General features: G+C 36.9%; 1 protein-coding gene across 10 annotated transcripts in view; it reads left to right on the top strand.

The window, feature by feature from the left end:
• UBR5 (ubiquitin protein ligase E3 component n-recognin 5) overlaps nucleotides 1-20,513 on the top strand; it is an 81,368-nt gene that overhangs the window by 53,870 nt on the left and 6,985 nt on the right. For 7 of the 10 annotated variants that reach the window (XM_042036108.1, XM_042036109.1, XM_042036107.1 and 4 more), the window contains 30 exons: nucleotides 198-324; nucleotides 1,254-1,405; nucleotides 1,803-1,898; nucleotides 2,321-2,444; nucleotides 2,773-2,870; nucleotides 3,646-3,794; nucleotides 4,231-4,322; nucleotides 5,245-5,391; nucleotides 5,492-5,610; nucleotides 5,696-5,822; nucleotides 5,922-6,051; nucleotides 6,277-6,437; nucleotides 6,961-7,200; nucleotides 7,353-7,476; nucleotides 7,793-7,904; nucleotides 8,927-9,058; nucleotides 9,671-9,928; nucleotides 10,271-10,539; nucleotides 12,595-12,806; nucleotides 13,170-13,400; nucleotides 15,175-15,248; nucleotides 15,835-16,007; nucleotides 16,107-16,220; nucleotides 16,765-16,985; nucleotides 17,625-17,745; nucleotides 17,852-17,950; nucleotides 18,223-18,466; nucleotides 19,062-19,173; nucleotides 19,699-19,843; nucleotides 20,131-20,261. In XM_042036108.1, coding sequence (XP_041892042.1) covers nucleotides 198-324; nucleotides 1,254-1,405; nucleotides 1,803-1,898; nucleotides 2,321-2,444; nucleotides 2,773-2,870; nucleotides 3,646-3,794; nucleotides 4,231-4,322; nucleotides 5,245-5,391; nucleotides 5,492-5,610; nucleotides 5,696-5,822; nucleotides 5,922-6,051; nucleotides 6,277-6,437; nucleotides 6,961-7,200; nucleotides 7,353-7,476; nucleotides 7,793-7,904; nucleotides 8,927-9,058; nucleotides 9,671-9,928; nucleotides 10,271-10,539; nucleotides 12,595-12,806; nucleotides 13,170-13,400; nucleotides 15,175-15,248; nucleotides 15,835-16,007; nucleotides 16,107-16,220; nucleotides 16,765-16,985; nucleotides 17,625-17,745; nucleotides 17,852-17,950; nucleotides 18,223-18,466; nucleotides 19,062-19,173; nucleotides 19,699-19,843; nucleotides 20,131-20,261 — 4,534 coding nt within the window. The other 3 variants (XM_042036103.1, XM_042036106.1, XM_042036111.1) reach the window with 3 other exon arrangements.

Below are 20,513 nucleotides of genomic sequence, written 5' to 3'. Positions count from 1 at the left end.
GGTCCTTGTCTGTTGATGATACTGAAAGCTTGTACAGAAACATTGTTAAGCTCATCCAAAAGAAAAAAAAATACAAACCTAGTCTGTCTCTCTAAACATTAAAAAAAAAAAGATTAGTGACTTTTCATTTTTTGTACTCCTTTCTTAAAATTTTCCCAAGTAAAATTTTAGCACTGACGCTTTTTTTAATTTTTCAGAAGCAGAGCGCTCTGAGAGGAACACGTTTGCTGAAAGGCTCTCAGCTGTGGAAGCTATTGCAAATGCAATCTCTGTTGTGTCAAGTAATGGTCCAGGAAATAGGGCAGGATCATCAAGCAGCAGAAGGTAAACTGAGTAATGCTTTCTTCTTCTTTTCTGTATGCTAATTTCTGTATTAACTACCAATCTGTTTTTAATTGTTTCCTTCAGTCTAGTTTAAGAATGGGCCTCTGTTGCTAGCTTAAAATCAAATTTCATTTCTTTAAGCACCAAACTAGAGTTCTAGTGGTTTTTTGAACCCTTTTTAGTGTGAGAACTAATAGCGTGATATTTCTAAACTAATTCTGTTTTCTGGGGTTGATGCTTTGTCTGTCAGTTGTGAAGTGGAAGTGTTCCTCCTTGTGGGGAAAGGGAATTTGAAGATAAGCTCTAGTATTCTTTGCCAAGAAGTATTAAGTATCACAGAACTACTGTGATAGTGCCCAGGTTGTTTTAAGAGAATTTCTGAGGGAGGTAGTCACTTATGCAGATAAATAATACTGACACCAATATAACACTACTGGGGAAGAATTTAAGTTGATTCATTTCATTCTAAGCAATCATTACATTCCTTAAAAAGAAATTCTATCAAGACCCATTTTTTAATCCTATCATTAACCTCTTCTTGTACTTAGATTTTAAAAAGGAGTAGCAACAAGAGCAAATCCTTGCAAAAGCTTAACACTCCTGGGAATGAGCTTGGGCCAAAAGGAATGTCAGGTAGCAGTAAGAATGCCCATCAGCTGCTGCCTGCAAGAGGCAGTGCTGTGGTGCCTAGGGTTGTGTTCTGGGCTCAAATCTGTCTTGAAGTGTTGCTGAATGACTCCTCTTCCAAGGCTAAAACATTCTGATGCAATGAAATGTAATGAAAAATACCTCTTGGCTCATCATTATTTATGCTGAAGTAAAATGGAGATAAGAGGAGTTTGGTTTCCTTTTTCGGTGTGAAGTTCTTCTTAAATATGTTCTAATTATAAATGAAAATGAGAGTATTTCTACCTTGGTTTTGTATGTAGCTTGAGATTAAGAGAAATGATGAGAAGATCCTTGAGAGCTGCTGGATTGGGCAGACATGAAGCTGGTGCCTCATCAAGTGATCACCAGGACCCAGTTTCTCCACCAATAGCTCCTCCCAGCTGGGTTCCAGATCCTCCTGCAATGGATCCAGGTAAGTCTGCTCATATATCACATTAGACTGTATAAGGAGAGATTTGATAAAGGAACCAATGGCTTTTAAGGTGAATAACTTATTTTAGTCTCACACTGAAATCTGTCTAATGTCATTGAGGTAGCAGGCGTTCATTGAGATAGCTTTAAGAGTTTATTGAAGACTTAACAGGTGTTTTTAAATCCAGTATGTGTCTTTTCAATGCTGGTCTCAAACTTCTAGGAAGTCTCCTTTGTAATGCTGAGTTACGTTACGGACCTAGGAGTGTGGCCGTTTGTGGGAAAGATTACCAGTTAAATACAGAAAACCTGCAGTGTGTTAGACATTGCAGCAAGAGCATGTTGTTAGGGATGGTTTTATGTATTGATATACATCCTGCTGTTCTGTTTACTGAAAGATGGTGACATTGATTTTATCCTGGCCCCCGCTGTGGGATCTCTTACCACAGCAGCGACTGGCACCGGCCAAGGACCCAGCACCTCCACAATAGCAGGTGAGGACATACTGCTTATTTAATTATGCTTTAGAACAAAAATTATCTTAAAAGCTGTCTTTGCTTGCACAGACTTTCTGCATATGAAAATGCCTCTTATCAGATGAAGATTGGATTGAAGCAGAATTTCTCAAGTGTGCAGAAAGTAAACGAAGCACCATACTATGTTTTACGTAAAAACATACCTGGGGAGTGACAAATATGTAAAACTAGGGTAATTAGCATGAAATTGGGATTACCCTCTGTATTTCAGTAATGTAATTTGGAGCTGAAATTTACAGTACTTCAGTGAAGTGTTGCTGAAACCACTGAATAGTCAAGTTACCAATTATTCACCCCAGTGAATTACTCAATTACTTGATTTTAGCAGGTAGTAATTTTTTGAGGAAAAACTTTCTCTGCAATTTTTTTTCTTACTACAGGTCCTTCTACAGAGCCGTCTGTAGTGGAATCAAAGGATCGGAAGGCAAATGCTCATTTCATACTGAAATTGCTGTGCGATAGTGTTGTTCTACAACCTTATCTTCGAGAATTGCTGTCAGCTAAGTAAGGATTTTCATAGGAGTTCTCACTATCCTCTGTAATGTTATATTACCTGAAATCAATTACATAGAAGCCTTTTTAAAAAGGTTTCATAAAGGCCTGTTAGTTAAAATTGCTAATGTTAGAATACAGCTGTATTTTGTCCTGCCATCCTTTAAAAGTATGTCTATTTCACAGAAGTACAGTAAATAAGAGTGCTTATTCACTCAGTGGTTTTTCTGTTTGCACAAGATCAGCATTGCTAAGTTTTCATATATTTGCATCCTATGTCTCCTGTTATAATGAAAAAATTCAGTGTTTTAACTTGTCTGTTGGGGTTTTTTTTGCTTAGGGATGCAAGAGGCATGACACCATTTATGTCAGCAGTTAGTGGCCGGGCATATCCTGCTGCAATTACAATTCTAGAAACTGCACAGAAAATTGCTAAAGGTACAACAGTTTTAATAATTGTTAGTATGTGGTTTCCTTCTAAACTTTGGCATGTGTGCAGAGTCATTATTAACACTGTAGATTGCTGCACGTTGTGGAAATCTTGCTATTATGGAGTATCTTCCTCTTTTGTAGTTAGTATATTGCAGTAGATTTCTACGAATATTATTGCTTTTGTGTTCTTTGTAGTCTTTTCAGCATTTCATTGCTTTATAAACCAGTGGATTAAAGTATTATTTTTTGGTAGCAGAAATGTATCACATGGAACTACTTTCTTGAAATTGAAAAAATCTGGTATGATACAGTGATATGCCAAGATAGATCCTGTTCCTGAAAAGACTTGTATACAAACAAATATTTTGTGACTCTCTTTTAGTGTTGGTATTTAATTTTTTAGGAGAAATGCATGAAACTGAATTTAGGGAAAAACTTAAACACATTAGACCTTGTCACACCACAGTTCTGTAGGACTTTGTGTGGGACAAGAATATTCCTCTTAAGAACATGGTCTATAATCCTTCAAAATGATGATTTAGTGAATTTAGAACTGGGGAAGAGATAGTGGTTGTGTTTTTCAGTTAGGAATTTGCAGTGGCTTCTTTTAGAAATAATGTGACAAGCAAAAAGTTTTCTCAAAAAGCTGTAACGGGTTTTATTCAAACTTCTAATTCTGTATGAGATTTTTGTAATGGCAGGCATCTGCCAAGAATGGATTCTTTTGGTGGGTTTTTTATTTTTTGGGGGTTGTTTTTAACACGTTATTCTATTATTTTAGCTGAAGCAACTTCCAGTGAAAAAGAAGATGATGTGTTTATGGGAATGGTTTGTCCTTCTGGGACAAATCCAGATGACTCTCCGTTGTATGTTTTGTGTTGTAATGATACATGCAGTTTTACCTGGACTGGTGCAGAACATATTAACCAAGTAAGCTTTTTTTTTTTTAAGCAAATAGGAACGTGTTTCAACCATGTATTGTGTTAGTCTGCTAATCTGATTTTTAAATTACTAATTGCATTGTTTAAATTACCGTAACACTTAAGTCTGGTGTAGTTACTGCCTCCCCAAACTGCTCTGTAGTCTCAAAGCTGACTGTGTTCCTCAGGACATGGTTGTTACTGGGTGTGGTTTTTCCCCTCTGGCTATCTTTGGCAAGAATTTTGATGGACAGAGCTCTTTAAAAACACTGAATATTCTAACTTAACAACTAAGTTTCACTTTCTAGAACTGACCTACTTATAAGTTTGGGCATCAATTTAAACAAGTGCAGTTTTATTGTAACCTGGAATACTGTGAAATTGCAAGTACTGTAAGGAGAAAACCATGCATAATTTTTTTTTTTCCTTTTTTTTTTTTTTTTTAGGATATATTTGAATGCCGAACATGTGGCCTATTGGAATCACTTTGTTGCTGCACAGAATGTGCAAGAGTCTGTCACAAAGGACATGACTGCAAGTAAGTGTTGTGTTCCGTTTCTTATAATTGAATCAATATTTTGTGGTTTCCTCTGTTTACTGATACTTAATAAACTTTTCTGTTGCTTGAAGTGTTCCAAACTTAGAGAATAGAAGATTAATAAAATAGTTTTGCGTCTACTCTATAAGATTTATTTAATAAGTCAGAATTAAAAGAGTAATCTGAAGCGGTTTCGTACTTTCCACTTTGTAGTGTTTCGAGTAAATGAGTAATTCTTAAAGTGCGTAATATGGTAAGAACATTATATCTAACTAATACTGTGTTTTCATTTTGGGTGCCCCCCCTTAGTTTTATGAATCCTGATGACAGATCATTCTTGTGAATTTTTGGAAAGAAGTGTAGCATATTCATCTTTTAAAAATCAACTGTAACAAAGGGAAAAGTGAGCGAACAATCAAAAAATCTCAGATCAACCCAGCCCAAAGCTTTGAAGCTGCATGTGTTCTGTGCTGCTGTTACAGTGTGTAAAAATTACAGCATTTGATATCCTAGCTATAATAAGCTAACAAATACTATTATAAAGATATTCTCAGCATTGTAACAGTTACTGAGATTTTACTGCATGTCATGAGTATTTTCAGCTTAACTTTCTTGGATGGAGGCTATTTTAGGGAAGAATAAATGATCTTGAATGAGTTTTACTATGGCAGTATGAAAAGCTTTGTTGTGAAACTGCCCTCTTAAGATAAGTGTAGGAAACATGGATGACAAACGTCATGTGCTGCCACATATAAAATCTGTATTTCTCTTTTTTAAGCTAGGTTTTGGCATTCTGCTAGTATCAGAAACAAAAAACTCCAGAAGGAATCTAAGGATGTATGCTAATACCCTCAGCTTGTGTGGAAAAGATTTTGGTACGTTAGTGAACAGTGTTGCAGTTCACCTTTTCTATTTCTTGTAGGCTCAAACGAACATCCCCAACAGCCTACTGCGATTGCTGGGAAAAGTGCAAGTGTAAGACACTAATTGCTGGACAAAAGTCTGCTCGCCTTGATCTCCTTTACCGTCTGCTCACCACCACAAATCTTGTTACCATGCCAAATAGCAGGCAAGTTCATATTAGCATTGACTAAGGAAGAATTTTAAAAATTATTTTTGTAAATATATATGGTATATTGTATTTCCACTAACAATTTTTTTCATTACAGGGGAGAACATCTGCTATTGTTTTTAGTACAGACAGTTGCCAGGCAAACTGTAGAACACTGCCAGTACAGACCACCTAGAATTAGGGAAGATCGTAATCGTAAAACTGCAAATCCTGAAGGTAAGAGCTGTTTCAGTGAAATAAATGGCAAACTCCACATTTCAGTACCTCTTTCTTATGTTGGTGGGTTTTTTTTTCTTTTTAGATTCTGATATGCCTGATCATGATTTAGAACCTCCTCGTTTTGCCCAGCTAGCTCTGGAACGTGTTTTACAGGACTGGAATGCCCTGAAGTCCATGATCATGTTTGGCTCCCAGGAAAATAAAGACCCGTGTGTATCTACAAATAGTTGTCGACATAAAGTTTGATCTGATATTTGAGACCTGCTGACTGATATAAATTTATTTCCCTTATTTTTATTTTTTCCAAGTCTTAGTGCAAGCAGTAGGATAGGTCATCTTCTGCCTGAAGAGCAAGTTTACCTTAATCAGCAAAGTGGAACTATTCGCTTGGACTGTTTTACACACTGCCTTATTGTCAAATGTACAGCAGACATTTTGGTAAGCACTCTTAGCCATGTTTTACATAGGTTTTCTGAGTGATACGATATTGTAAGGTATCTCAGGCCATGTGCTTGGAGACCAATTTGAAACTAACTTCAAGTTAATCTTGGTTTTGTGAATTTGTACGGTTATGACTGTGATCTCCCTTTGAGTCTTAATCTCTCTTGTTTCATGCTTCAAAATTATATACAACTAATAGGTTGTAATGACCTCTTTCTTCAGCTGTTAGATACTTTACTGGGTACTCTGGTAAAGGAATTACAAAACAAGTATACACCAGGACGCAGAGAAGAAGCCATTGCTGTTACAATGAGATTCCTGCGTTCTGTGGCAAGAGTGTTTGTCATTCTTAGTGTGGAGATGGCTTCCTCCAAAAAGAAAAAGTAAGTGGTGAAGATGTGTGTTGATTGTGGTAGCTATTTTCCTTAGTTAAATTTTTTTTTTTCTTATAAAATGAGTTGATAAAAATCAACAATAGGCAGAAACATCTGAATTATTTTGTGTTCTGTAGACAGATTTGGAAAGCTGCAAATCTCGAGATTGCCCAATAGTTGCTGGTATGTCATGTAGCTTCTTAATGCAGTGCTTGTTAATTTACATGTTCATACTGAACCTTTCTGTTTACAGTGTTAGGGTTTTTGGAAATGGATTTTTTTAACATAAAAAAATTACAGTGTATGGGTATTCATCAGTAGTAGATTTAGATATCAAGCCTTAATCTTGAATTATTGAATGATAAATGTTTTTCACTGATTTGAATAGCTGCATATTATTCTAAACACACAACGCATGTATTTGTTAAAGATGATGTTTTGAGAAAAAAATTAGGACAATTAATATTGCCATGAAGTTTTTGGGGAAAAAGAAGATGTATTTGACATTCATCTTTCTGTATTTTTCCCCCAGCAATTTTATTCCACAGCCAATTGGAAAATGTAAGCGTGTATTCCAGGCGTTACTGCCCTATGCTGTTGAAGAGTTGTGCAATGTAGCAGAATCTCTAATTATTCCAGTCAGGATGGGAATTGCACGTCCTACAGCACCCTTCACCCTTGCCAGCACTAGTATAGATGCCATGCAGGGTAGTGAAGAACTGTTTTCTGTGGAGCCTCTGCCGCCCAGACCATCATCTGACCAGTCTAGCAGGTAAAACTTATTAAAGCTTACTATCTGTTCTTTTCAAAGACTTCTTTAGGGTGGTTTTATTTTGGAGATTTTGTTAGCTTTCCATTAAGTGATATCCAGAGCTCCAAATCTACTTTTTTTGAGGATTTATTTTTATATATTTTTCTTTTAAGTTCTAGTCAATCTCAGTCATCCTACATAATAAGGAATCCTCAGCAAAGACGAATCAGCCAGTCACAACCAGTTCGTGGCAGGGATGAAGAACAAGATGATATTGTGTCAGCTGATGTAGAAGAGGTCAGTTTTCTTTTTTGTACTTATTTTTCTTCCTATTTAAAATATTTCTCCCTATTTAAAAAGTTTTAAAGTCTTTCAGCACACAGCTGCTATTATGTAGGGCTCTGTTAGAGAGCTGGAGAGTCTTTCAGCAGTATTTGGAAACTAATTCTAGGTTTTGTAGTCAGTTTTATCCTTTATCCTTACAGCATTAAAATCTAATGTTCAAGGCTGTTTCATTTGTGCATGTGATTTTTTTTTTCCCACAACACTACAACATGTACAGGGACGTACAGCTACAAGAGAGTCTGGCATAATATTACAATGCTCTTTCCAGGTTGAGGTGGTTGAGGGGGTGGCTGGTGAAGAAGACCATCATGATGAACAGGAAGAACATGGTGAAGAAAATGCTGAAGCGGAAGGACAGCATGATGAGCATGATGAGGATGGTATGTATAACGTACCTCCTGCATTTACTGCTTCAATGAGAAAATTATGCATCAAAAAGAAAAGCATCTTTGGAGTCACCAGTGATAATGATTTGGGAGATTTGCACGAGTAGAGAGAATCCGAGGGTTCCAGACTGCTCATCTTACGAAAGGACGTGTAAAATTATAGATAACTTGTAGTAGACAAGTACATGAACTTTATCTGGTTGAGGAGAAAATACTAAGGTCCCAAAGGTATCAGATGTTATTATATTGTTGGTTAACAATGTATTTTACCTTTTTTATTTGCTACTGTGAAATGTTGTTGACGGTAGATGTGTTCTCAAAAGCAGTTTGAATCCTTGCAGGCTAGTTCTCAAACTAATCACAAAGTACTAAATTATGGTTCAATATTTTGTAGACAAAATTAATCAATTCTGTGTGAAAATGTTTGAAATTAATATGACTTGTCTTATATTACTTAGTTTAGGATTAGATGGCCCAAAGCTATGATTTTAAAAAAAGTTATCTTCTCTTTCTGACTGTGCTTTGTGTTTGCAGTCAATCCATTTACAGTACAGTAAATCTGTTTACTGATTTGCTGAATATTCAAATGTTTCATTCTTAAAGCTTAAAACTGGAATAGAACATGTATATTTAATTAGATTTTTTTAAAGTTTTCAAATATTCCTTAAATATTAGTTGAAACAGCATATGGTAAATTGTCCTAGTATATCTGTGTGAAGAGTTGTGGAATCTTTTGGCTTGAATGACTAATTCTGAATCCTGAAAGCCTTTATTTTCACTGTGTGTTGAATGTACATGTACAGTGCAGAATGAGAGCAGGTTGCTAATTGCTGGAAAATAAGAAAACATGCTCCAGGTGTTGTTGGGTGTCTGCATTGCTTTTATGATCCCCCCTGCTTATCCATTAACTTCTGCTATAGTAAGAGGGTCTGGGGTTTGTTTGTGTCTTACGAGTCACTACAGTAATTCTAATTTTGTCTTTTAAACATGAAATGTTTTATCCATTGTTTTTACAGGCAGTGATATGGAGTTGGATTTGCTAGCTGCTGCTGAAACAGAAAGTGATAGTGAGAGTAACCACAGTAACCAGGACAATGCCAGTGGGCGCAGAAGTGTTGTCACTGCAGCTACTGCTGGGTCAGAAGCAGGTACACCACATCTTTTTGGGCTTAATCTAGCTGGTTAAATTTAGATCCTGGGAGTAAGTACGCTCCTCCTTCCCCAGATTTCCTGTTTTTCCTTTGCTCTAATAGTAAGGTATGAGGCAGACTTTTTGGACAAGGAAATGCATTAAGATGTGACCTATATGTTTTGCTCTTATGGAGCATCTGCAGGTGTTAGAGATTACCTTGCACTCTTGTGTAGTGAAATGAAATGTTCTCACTTAAGCATAGACGTTTAAAACAATGGTTTATGGTTTAAATCAGTACACAAAACCTGAGCAATCATGGTACAGGTTTTTGAGAGCAACTTCTTTACTGCCCAATTTGGAAGCATAATTTTTAGAATTCTTTTCCTAGGGGTAGAATCAGTGAAGAATTTTTAAATCAGATTACTTCTTAATTTATATTTTGAAGTGTAAGTAATCATACTGCTTTTTCATTACACCTGTGGATAATTTATTGAACATTTTCAATGGTGGTACCTGAACCTTTTTAGTACAGTGTAGTTTCTCCTGGAAGAAGTCTGCTGTGCTGACATGATACAGGTGTATGTGCACAGGTGTGGAGCTGTCAGTTATTGCTGATTTTTCTCAACAGGAGCTAGCAGTGTGCCAGCATTTTTTTCTGAAGATGACTCTCAGTCAAATGATTCCAGTGACTCTGATAGCAGCAGCAGTCAGAGTGATGACATAGAGCAGGAGACCTTCATGCTTGATGAGCCTCTGGAGCGAACCACAAATAGCTCCCATGCCAATGGTGCTGCCCAGGCTCCCCGTTCCATGCAATGGGCTGTACGGAATACCCAAAATCAGAGAACTACCAGCACAGCTCCCTCTAGTACGTCAACACCAGCAGGCAAGTCTGAGTGAATTGCATGCACAAATGCCAGCTAGCTCTGGCTTGTTCCTTCCTCTGCTTTTGTTTATTCTCTTAAGGATGAAATCTTGCATCTTTGTCATGCTGCTCACCTACCTTGACTGTTCCAGTTCTAGTTTCGAATGTAAAAAAAGGAAAAGATCCATTGCAGTTAAGATCTGAGTATGCTTGTTGTAGTTAGTAACTATTTGCTAGTTACAGTTGTGATGTCAGTAATATTTACAAGTTTATTTCTGCAAAACATCTTGGTATCAAGCAAATCACAAACACATAGCAAAGATTAAATGAGTTCATTAATGTCATCTCTTCTTTTATATTTAGCAAGTTCAGCGGGCTTGATTTATATTGATCCCTCAAACCTACGTCGGAGTGGCACCATCAGTACGAGTGCTGCAGCAGCAGCTGCAGCTCTTGAAGCCAGCAATGCAAGCAGCTATTTAACATCTGCAAGCAGCTTAGCAAGAGCATATAGTATTGTGATACGGCAGATATCTGATCTGATGGGTCTGATTCCCAAATACAATCACTTAGTATACTCCCAGATTCCAGCTGCAGTGAAGCTGACTTACCAAGATGCAGTTAACTTGCAGGTAAGAACATGGAAATTTTCATAGAGAAACATAATTTCAATACAATGTGTTTTTTAGGTAAAATTACAGAATTGTTGAAAGTGGTCTCTGCATATTGGCTAGTCTAAATTTCTTTGAGGGTCAACAGGAGAAGGCTGCTCAGGACTGTCTTAGGTTTTGAGTGTCTCCAAGGATGGAGGTTCCACAACTGCTCTGAACAACCTGTTAAGTGTTTGACAGCTCTCACAGTAAAAGAGGGTTTTCCTTGAGTTTAAAGGGACTTACAAAGTATTTCAATTTGTACCTATTGCCACTTGTCCATTCACTGGGTATCACTTAGAAGAGTCTGGCTTTGTATATTTCGTTTCTTTTTATCAGGTATTTATACACACTGGTAAGATCCTCCTGAGTTTGTTTCTTCAGTCTAAACTGTTCCAGCGCAATCAGTCTCTTCTTGCGTTAAAGAGAGAGCATGGGCTAAAGTAACTGTGGTTACTTAGTCCATTAAATTGGTAGTATTTCATTTACATACATTCTTTCAAAAAAGGAACTTAAGTTGATTTTGTTTAAACAGTATCTGACTGATACGTAATTAATAGTTAAGTCAGAATTGACTTATTTCTGCTAGAGATCTATTGCCATATTCTACTTGACATGAACTATTGAGTCTGTATAAGAAGAAAGTAATGGCCAAATAACTAAATGAGATAAAAGATTTGTACGGGTAAATGTACTGTTCTCTGTCCCTTCCTTCAGGGACATGGTCATCCTTTCCATGTTATGCACATATTTTTTATACAGTGCTCTTGACTGTCTTATTTTTGAAAATATATGTAAAATGCATCTGTAGAGAAAATACATGTCAGACAGCAGTCTTCCCCTTCATGTGTAGACATTAGTTTCAGAGACTGTCAAGGCAGGAGGGACTCCAGAGTGTTCAGAAAGTATGTATCACCTTGCACCTGGGCATAATTTATAGGGTAAAATCATATATACTGAATTTAGTACAGAAGTCAGCTGTAAGAATAACACAGCTGCTTTGTGGAGGCAAGAAGTCAAGGGATGCTGTTTTCTGTTAGTAGTGCTATGTAGGGATGTGAAAACGTGGTGACAATATATTTATTTGTAATTGAGCCACACAGTATTTGTATGGCTCTGTTTTCACAGTGTGATGGAAGGAAAAGACTTCTGATTTGGGAGAGGAAGGTTAGAAAGATATTCTGGGATCAAACACTGGGGTAAATACACAGGGAAAGAAATAAGAGAGTGTAGTTTTATTATGGAGGAGGCTAAAACAATTTTCTGTTTGGGAGATTCTTAATTAGAAAAGTGAACAGGAGATCTGTCCAGCTGAGGCAGCAAGAGGTTTGTATTAGCATGTGAAAACTGAACAGTGGAGGTTTCGTTTGGACACAGAAACAGGGTTGAGACAGCATTGTGTTAGTTTGGTGCATCAGAAGTGTGAGGGATGTTTGTTTTTGAAGACCAGAATGTAGAGGAATGAAGAAAGCAGACTGATGTTGGATAAAAAAATCCAAGAAGTCAATGGAGTTAGCAGATGGCAAGAAAATGAGGCTGCAGAGCCAGTAGTGGTAACAGGGGAACCAAAGATGAGACCAGGAGGTGAGACTTGCATACAGACATAGTTCTCTGTGCAGGTCTTAACTTCGTTGTCTTCACTGAGTAATTTGCAAGGGGTGAAGAATGGTGAAAGATCTGGCAGGATGGGGGCTGTTAAGGTTTATAGAAAGTCAGGAATTAAGCTAAAATTGCCAAGCTGTGCACACCTGGGAGATACTGAATGGTTGTAAGGGGAGGAGTAGAAGAGATGCGCAGAAGAGAGCGAGAGAGTGAGAATGCTTTATAGATAGCAAAGTGTTAAGTGATGAGAGCTGCATGCCACCGTACTAAATCAGCAGTCTCAACAGAGCTTTCAGAAACCGATCATGGGTCATTCTTGAACATGGTTTTACAGCCTTTTTGTAAGGAATCATGTGGAGGAGGCTTATGTTAGGATTTCATTCTCATAATCTAGTTCTGTTGTTTGTAAAACTAATTAAATCTCATTTTCTATAGAATTACGTGGAAGAAAAGCTTATTCCTACTTGGAATTGGATGGTCAGTATCATGGACTCTACTGAAGCTCAGCTGCGTTATGGTTCAGCATTATCGTCTGCTGGTGATCCTGGGCATCCAAATCATCCTCTCCATGCTTCTCAGAACTCAGCTAGAAGGGAAAGAATGACAGCTCGTGAGGAAGCCAGCTTAAGAACTCTTGAAGGAAGAAGGTATGAAAATGGTTTGATTACTGCATGCACTATGAATTATCGGTTTTATAGTCAAACCTTATTTATAGACATCTTAGGAATCTGATGTTGTAGCACTGGAATGTAGTTACTGTTTTAAGTTGGCTTCCTGTGTTGTTGCTACTATTTGGTTTATTCTGACAGACTTGAGTCATCTTGAGCATTAACTGTTCACAATGTACTGCATCTGAACTGCTTGTTCTATGCTTGTAGCTTCTAATCACTATTTTTATGTGGAGTTCATTGAGATTTTACATCCAAATTTCAAATATAAGGCTTATACGTAAAGTATATGTTGTTCTGTGATGCCTGATGTCTCTGTATTCAATCCTTTTCCTTCACTAGACGTGCTACTTTACTCAGTGCCCGTCAGGGAATGATGTCAGCACGCGGTGATTTCCTGAACTACGCACTGTCCTTGATGCGTTCTCACAACGATGAGCACTCGGATGTTCTTCCTGTTCTAGATGTCTGCTCACTAAAGCATGTAGCATATGTTTTTCAAGCCCTTATTTATTGGATTAAAGCAATGAATCAACAGACAACATTGGATACTCCTCAGCTGGAAAGGAAAAGGTATTGAGGTTGACTCCCAGAAACAGAACTTAAGCAAAAGTGGCATAAGCCCTTTTGTTTCAGTCATTGGCATTGTTCCTCAATAACTTCTAGAAATATATTAATTAATCTGTATGTCTGTGGGGGGGTGTGTAGTAACATACATATTATAAAAAGAATTTCTATAATGGTATATAATGTACCTGTGTTTGATAAGCCTGTTGCAGTACACTGTTCACTTCTTTTTATGCTGATTGCTGTAAAATGTTTCCTTACTGTTGAAACTTGAGTTGGATTTTTAACTCCACAGCAGTGCCTCTAAAAGACATACTCAGGACAATTTCTCAGCTAATGACATGGCACATACATTTGACATGATAACAACTTACTTAGATATCTGTCAAACATGTTATAGATGACACTGGAAAAAATGTCAGTGTCTGATATAATGGGCTTTGTGGTTTTGTTTTCCATTTGGTTTTGTGCATTTGAGACTTACCTGATATTTAAAGCACAGTAGGGAAATCAATAGATGAAAATGTCCTTGAGTTGAAAAACTGCTACTTTAACTGTAGCATTTTACAAGGTACATTTATTAATTTTTAAGATGTTTTAAGATTTCTTTTTTTTTAAATTTCAAATGGCAATTAATGATCATAGAAATGTCCACATGTTGATAGTCTACACTGTCTGTTCTCATTTCTTTCTAGGTTTTTAGGGTCCTAGTCCTAGTTGATAGTTAAATGCAGATCTTTGCCCCTTTCTACTCCTAATTTTCAATACTGCAGTTCAGACTTAAAGTTTGATTTTCTCTACAAATTTAGTAACTGTAAAATATGAGATACAGATATTTTAGATATATATTGGACTGCTACTTTAGTTGCAATACTATGTTCTATTTATCTTGGTAACATAAGGTTTGTTAGGACTTCAAAAGTGTACCAGAGGGCAATGTTATCAACAGTAGTTTCCTCACAAATAAGAATGAATATAGTACAGTAATCAAGTTTTTGTACTGTCTGACTTGAGTAGTTATAGCCACAGCTTTAACCCTTTCCAGGCAGTAACGTACTTCCAGAAGCTGCTTTTCCCCCAAAAAATTCACACTTGAGATCTGTCAAATAACTATTCATCAAAGAATTGCTAAATTTGCATGAAATGCTTATAAAACTATGAAGGCCTAGACCTTTTCAATTAAAAGTGAGTGGTTCAAACACAGTTGCTTGTGTTAGATGACATATTAGTAGTCTGAGTGAAATGAACTTTTATCAGTCTTCATCTAGTTGCAGAACACATTTCACAATACATAAACTGCCAGAAATGAATACTAATCAAAGTTCTTGACCCTTTTTATAACACAGGGAAATCAAGTTTTCTAAGTGCAGCTCGCAGACTTACCTTCTGAAATGTCATCATGAGATTATTTTTAAATTTTGGAATAGCATTCGCTTGCATATTTCTTCCACTAATGCAGGGTTCCTAAAATTTTTATATTTATATAGTGTTTAAAACCAAGCATACCCATCCCTGCCTAAATCTGTAACTTTTAAGATCAAAATTGGTAGGTGGCCAAATGGCTCCAAGGGTAACTGTGTGTGATGTAGTGAGTATGTAATGAGAAGTTCTCTACGGTGCTTCAGTTTTAGAGTGAGTTTGGTTTTTTTATGTATAACTCTTAAGTACACTCCGGATTATGCTACACATGTAGATGTTTTGCGTAATAATGTCTTCAAGATGATTGACTCTTTTTTCTTTTCTTTTCTTTTGTTGTTGTTTTGTTTTTTCTTTTATTAAGGACTCGGGAGCTTTTGGAACTGGGTCTTGACAACGAAGATTCAGAACATGAAAATGATGATGATACCAATCAAAGTTAGTATACAAAAATTGACATAGCGTACCAAAATGCCAGACTTTGTTAGTGCTTTTTTCCTTTAGCTACCTGAGACTTTGAATAAATTTTGCTACTTGTATATGTAAAGTTGGATTTTGGTAAGATTTTCTTAGCATTGTTGCTTTATCAAGTTTCTTCTGCCATTGCTTATTTCATTGCCTCTCATTTCAGGGCCATCTTTTCATCTCCTTTCTCACTAAACCACAGCATTTCTGCCCTTACCATTCTGCATTAAAATTTGAATCAGAGTTGAACTGATTTTTTTGATCTGATGAAATCGTGCTGAAAATGATAGTATGTATACTCCTACATACAGTGTAGGAGTGCCTGTTCAGTAAAGCTAGGTATAGTAAAAAGAATAAGTGATTACTAAGCAAACTAATAAAGATACAGCATTTACAGAAGCATCCTTAGATGTAGAAGGATGAACATCTGTAGAAGTTAAATTTGCAGAGATTCTCCTCTAGTCAGATAGCTAAGAGGGAAGGATACTAATTTTTGGCATTTTATGTCCTTTGCTTTTATAACTGAGAAAACTGATGTGAAATCTTCTCTCATGTTTAGGTGCTACACTCAATGACAAAGATGATGACACCCTCCCAGCAGAGACTGGCCAAAACCATCCGTTTTTCAGACGGTCAGACTCTATGACGTTCCTCGGCTGCATTCCACCCAATCCTTTTGAGGTTCCTCTGGCAGAGGCCATCCCCTTGGCAGACCAGCCACATCTATTACAGGTGACATCAGAGATGGTGTTTTGGAAGAAAACTGCAGTTTGCTTTTTCATTCCTCACCGAAGTATATTATTGACCCAGAACGCTTTTGTTACTTTTCAGCCAAATGCTCGCAAAGAAGATCTGTTTGGCCGACCCAGTCAGGGTCTCTACTCATCTTCTGCCAACAGTGGGAAGTGCTTAATGGAAGTTACAGTGGATAGAAACTGCCTTGAGGTAAATGTAAAGCTTTTATTATTTTAAACAATATGGTAATTTAAACTAGAACCTTCATTCCTTAAAAAGACACTTCAGTGTTTTCAGAGAGAATTTTACATAGCTTTTAGAATGATAATTTAAAAGCCCAGTGCCTGTGAAAACTCGAAATCTTTATGAAAAGTATGCTTAATGTAGAAACTTTATGATTATTGATTTATAGCACCTTTCAGGTAATTTTTTTAAATGCAGTCTTTTTTAAATGAGTTAATTTTGGAATGCTAATTATATAATTATTTTTGTTAAAAAGAATTAAATCTTCCTATAGTCCAGTAGATTTGACTTGCCTTCAGACTGAACATTAATTGGCAAGCGTATGAAATGCAGACATATAGTGGGGAATTTTTTTTTTTAATTTATTGAAATGATTGAGGTTGCTGTGTTTTAACAGGTCAATAACAGTGTTCACTTTTATGTGATTTAAAATATACTTCTATGAATATATGTGCTGAAAAAGCCTTCTAGGCTGCTTTGAAAGTGCAATTAAATTTTACTTCTCCTTTAGGTTCTTCCAACTAAAATGTCTTATGCAGCCAACTTAAAAAATGTTATGAGCATGCAAAATCGGCAAAAGAAGGAAGGGGAAGAACAAAATGTGCCTACAGAAGAATCTGAGAGTTCAAAACCAGGGCCTTCAGCTCACGATCTTGCAGCACAACTGAAAAGCAGCTTGTTGGCAGAGATAGGATTAACAGAAAGTGAAGGGCCACCTCTCACATCTTTCAGGTAGCTGAGTTAAAAATGACTCTTTGAAATATTACTGATCTGATAAATGGCTGTTTGGGACTCTGGAAAGTCTTTTTTAAATTAGAATGGGTAGCTTAATTTAGCTTGCATTTGTAGTTTGTGATTAGTAGTTTCTAAAGTGAATAGTTGAACAGTCTTCAAAGAGGCCTGTGCAAACTGTAGACAAATTCCTTTACTTCATGACTTCTGCTGCAGAGCTACTGTGATGTCCTGGGTAGCCAAGTTGAGCAATTAGAACTGACAACTTGCCATCTATGTGTGGTGGTGCTGCCCACACTTCATGCAATTTTAGGGACTGAACTGCCCTCGCTTCAAATTACACCTTTTTAAAAAGAAATTAAGGTCTTGATTGAAGGGAGACGAGTAACAGTGAGTTCCATGTAGCAGCAAAGTTACATGCTTTTGGAGTAATTACCCTTTGGAAGCAAGACTTGTGTTTCAGCTGAAACTAAGCAGCTTCTTGTGCTTTTGTCCACAGACTTAGTGTATTGTGTCATGGTTTATCAGGAACAAAAAACTTAGTTGAAGGCAGAGAGTAAGAAAAAGCCAAAGTACACAAAATGTGTCTGAAATTTAACTTGATTTCATGTATCTGTCATTTTTTCTTCTTTCTGTCAGGCCACAGTGTAGCTTCATGGGCATGGTTATTTCTCATGACATGTTGCTGGGACGTTGGCGCCTTTCTTTGGAGTTGTTCGGTAGAGTATTCATGGAAGATGTTGGAGCAGAGCCTGGATCGGTATGTATTTCTCAGTGTAAGGACCGTTTCTCTTACAACTAAATTGTGACTCTCCCTGATGATTCTGATTTTGGGGTTTGTGTTTGGTTTTTTTTATTATTTTTAGATCTTGACTGAATTAGGTGGCTTTGAAGTAAAGGAATCAAAATTCCGCAGGGAGATGGAAAAACTTAGAAACCAGCAATCAAGGGATTTAACATTGGAGGTAAAAAATGTTAGTTTATCTTCTGAATAAATTTTCATTAAAAGTTTAATTATTACTGAAGTAACTTGATAGGAGAAGTTGTATTTCAGAGTCTGCAAGTAGGTGTCTTAAATCATACTTCGTGAGTTATGTTTCAATTACTCTGTAGTTTTTCCCAGTCTAATTGATATTTTTTGAGTCTGTGCAGCAGTGTCCAGAAATTTGTTGTGAGAATGAAAGTCTCTCAGTATGATAATTGGTAAAGAAAAAACTTTTTTTGTGTTTTTTACTAGGTTGATCGAGACAGAGATCTTCTAATTCAGCAGACCATGAGGCAGCTCAACAATCATTTTGGTCGCAGGTGTGCTACCACTCCGATGGCTGTACACAGAGTGAAAGTTACTTTTAAGGATGAGCCTGGAGAAGGCAGCGGTGTAGCGCGAAGCTTTTATACTGCTATTGCACAGGCTTTTCTGTCAAATGAGAAACTGCCAAATCTAGATTGTATTCAGAATGCCAACAAGGGTACCCATACAAGTAAGTGATGCACAGCAGTTAATCTACAGAAAATATTCATAAAAACCTTGGGTGCTTTTTCTTTTTTTTTTTTAACATAGAAATACTTGGCACTTTGCCAGAGACATCTTGTTAGCTCAGCCCAGTATCCATAAAAATTCTGTGTTAGCTCTCTAGAGCAAGGAAATGGCTCTTCCCTCCCCCCACACTTTCAGAAACAGGAACCTCTTGTTTTTCTTGCAACAAGAGTCTGCTTTAGATGTGTGCAGCTTTTTTTCAGTGTCCTTCTCTCCAGTAGGTAATAATTGTCAAGATTTTAGCTGTTAAGAGCTTATACATTTTAATATGGTTGCTCCATCTGACTTGCCACAAACACGTTTTAATGTTTTTGAAAGTATATGTAAACTCTTAAAGTATTTTGTCATTTTTAAGTTGGTACAAACACTTCAGGTCCTTTCTTAAGTTTGGCTGAACCCAACCACTGCTTCAAGTGAAGTGGTTCTGTCTCATTGATGTCTTTCAAGCTCTTCCAAAAGTTAGTCTTCCTTACACTGAAACTTACGTAGAAGAGAGAAATATAAAGATGTTTAAGTTTATGAGGTTTTTTGCCCTTCAGGTCTGATGCAGAGATTGCGAAATAGGGGAGAGAGAGATCGGGAAAGGGAGCGAGAGAGAGAAATGCGGAGAAGTAGTGGCTTGCGAACTGGTTCTCGGAGAGATAGGGATAGGTAAGTGATAAATCTTTAACTTGTTGAAGATATTTTGTCAAATAAGAGTAATTGCCTTGGATATTGTCAGGAAAGATACTTTTACTTCCTCCAGTTAAAGGAGTCTTTTTCAGGAGCAATTTGCAGGGTAATTTCTTGAAATTCAGTCTCTACTTGTAATTCTTTAAAGAATTATTATGCTTACTTTAGCATTAATAGGTTATGTCTCAACCACAGGCCATCAGTCTCTTTTGCTAGAACAATAAGAATTTGTGTACTAGAATAAAATTGTGAGGTGGTTTAGAAACAACAATGCCCATTGGTGGCATAGGTCTGACTGCTGTATCCAAAACACGAGTAATAATAAAATCTCTGGTTCATTTTGATTCTCTCTTTCTGATGCATTCTCTCCAAGCAGCTATGAGCAACACTACTATTCCAGCTGTAAAGCTAATGCTAATCTGAATCTGTGTGCAAATGATATATTCCAGAGGATTTTTGCATTTTTCCTCTGAAATGAGAACAAACTGCTCTGATTATCTTAAGGGACTTCAGAAGACAATTGTCCATTGACACAAGGCCTTTTAGACCAGCATCGGAAGGAAATCCTAGCGATGACCCTGACCCTCTCCCAGCACACAGACAAGCCCTTGGAGAACGGCTCTACCCTCGAGTGCAAGCAATGCAACCAGTAAGACTTCTCTCATACACTTAGGATTGTTCTTGTCACCTTGTAATGTAAACATTTATTTCCTTATCCATGATTGAAATAATTGAAACCTAATTGAAAATATTTGAACATGTAAGACTCATTTTCTTTCTAATTCTGTTAAGATTTTGTTTCTATAATTTGTTGTTTAGCTTAGGAGGTATCTTGTAATGCATTCTCTATTTAAAATACCAAAACTTTCATAAGACCTATTTGAAAATGAGAGAACTGGAGGAGAATAGTAAAACCTATCACTCCTTTATCCCCAGGCATTTGCAAGTAAAATCACAGGAATGTTGTTGGAGTTGTCTCCTGCTCAGCTGCTTCTGTTACTAGCTAGTGAAGATTCCCTTAGAGCAAGAGTTGATGAAGCAATGGAACTCATTATTGCACATGGCAGGTAAAGTATCAGGAAGTGAGAACTGATTTTGTGGCCAAAGCATTTGTACTGTTCTACATCTAACTCCAATACATGCAGCTTATTCCTTGATAGTCTAGATATTTTTTTTTATGGACAAGTGACTTTTTGGCTTTGGTTTAATCTGTCTGACTGGTTTCAGAATATGACAGTTCCTTATTGAGAGCAGCCCTGCTGAGAAGGACTTGATGGGTGCTGCTGGATGAGAAACTGGACATGAGCTGGCAATGTGCC

Source organism: Corvus kubaryi, unplaced genomic scaffold (genome assembly GCF_017639235.1).
Source record: "Corvus kubaryi isolate FWS band 111438036 unplaced genomic scaffold, C.kubaryi_AGA036_p1.0 37385, whole genome shotgun sequence".
Taxonomy (NCBI): Eukaryota; Metazoa; Chordata; class Aves; order Passeriformes; family Corvidae; genus Corvus; species Corvus kubaryi.
The sequence above is the reverse complement of the archived record's forward strand: the minus strand, read 5'-3'. Positions and strand labels throughout refer to the sequence as shown.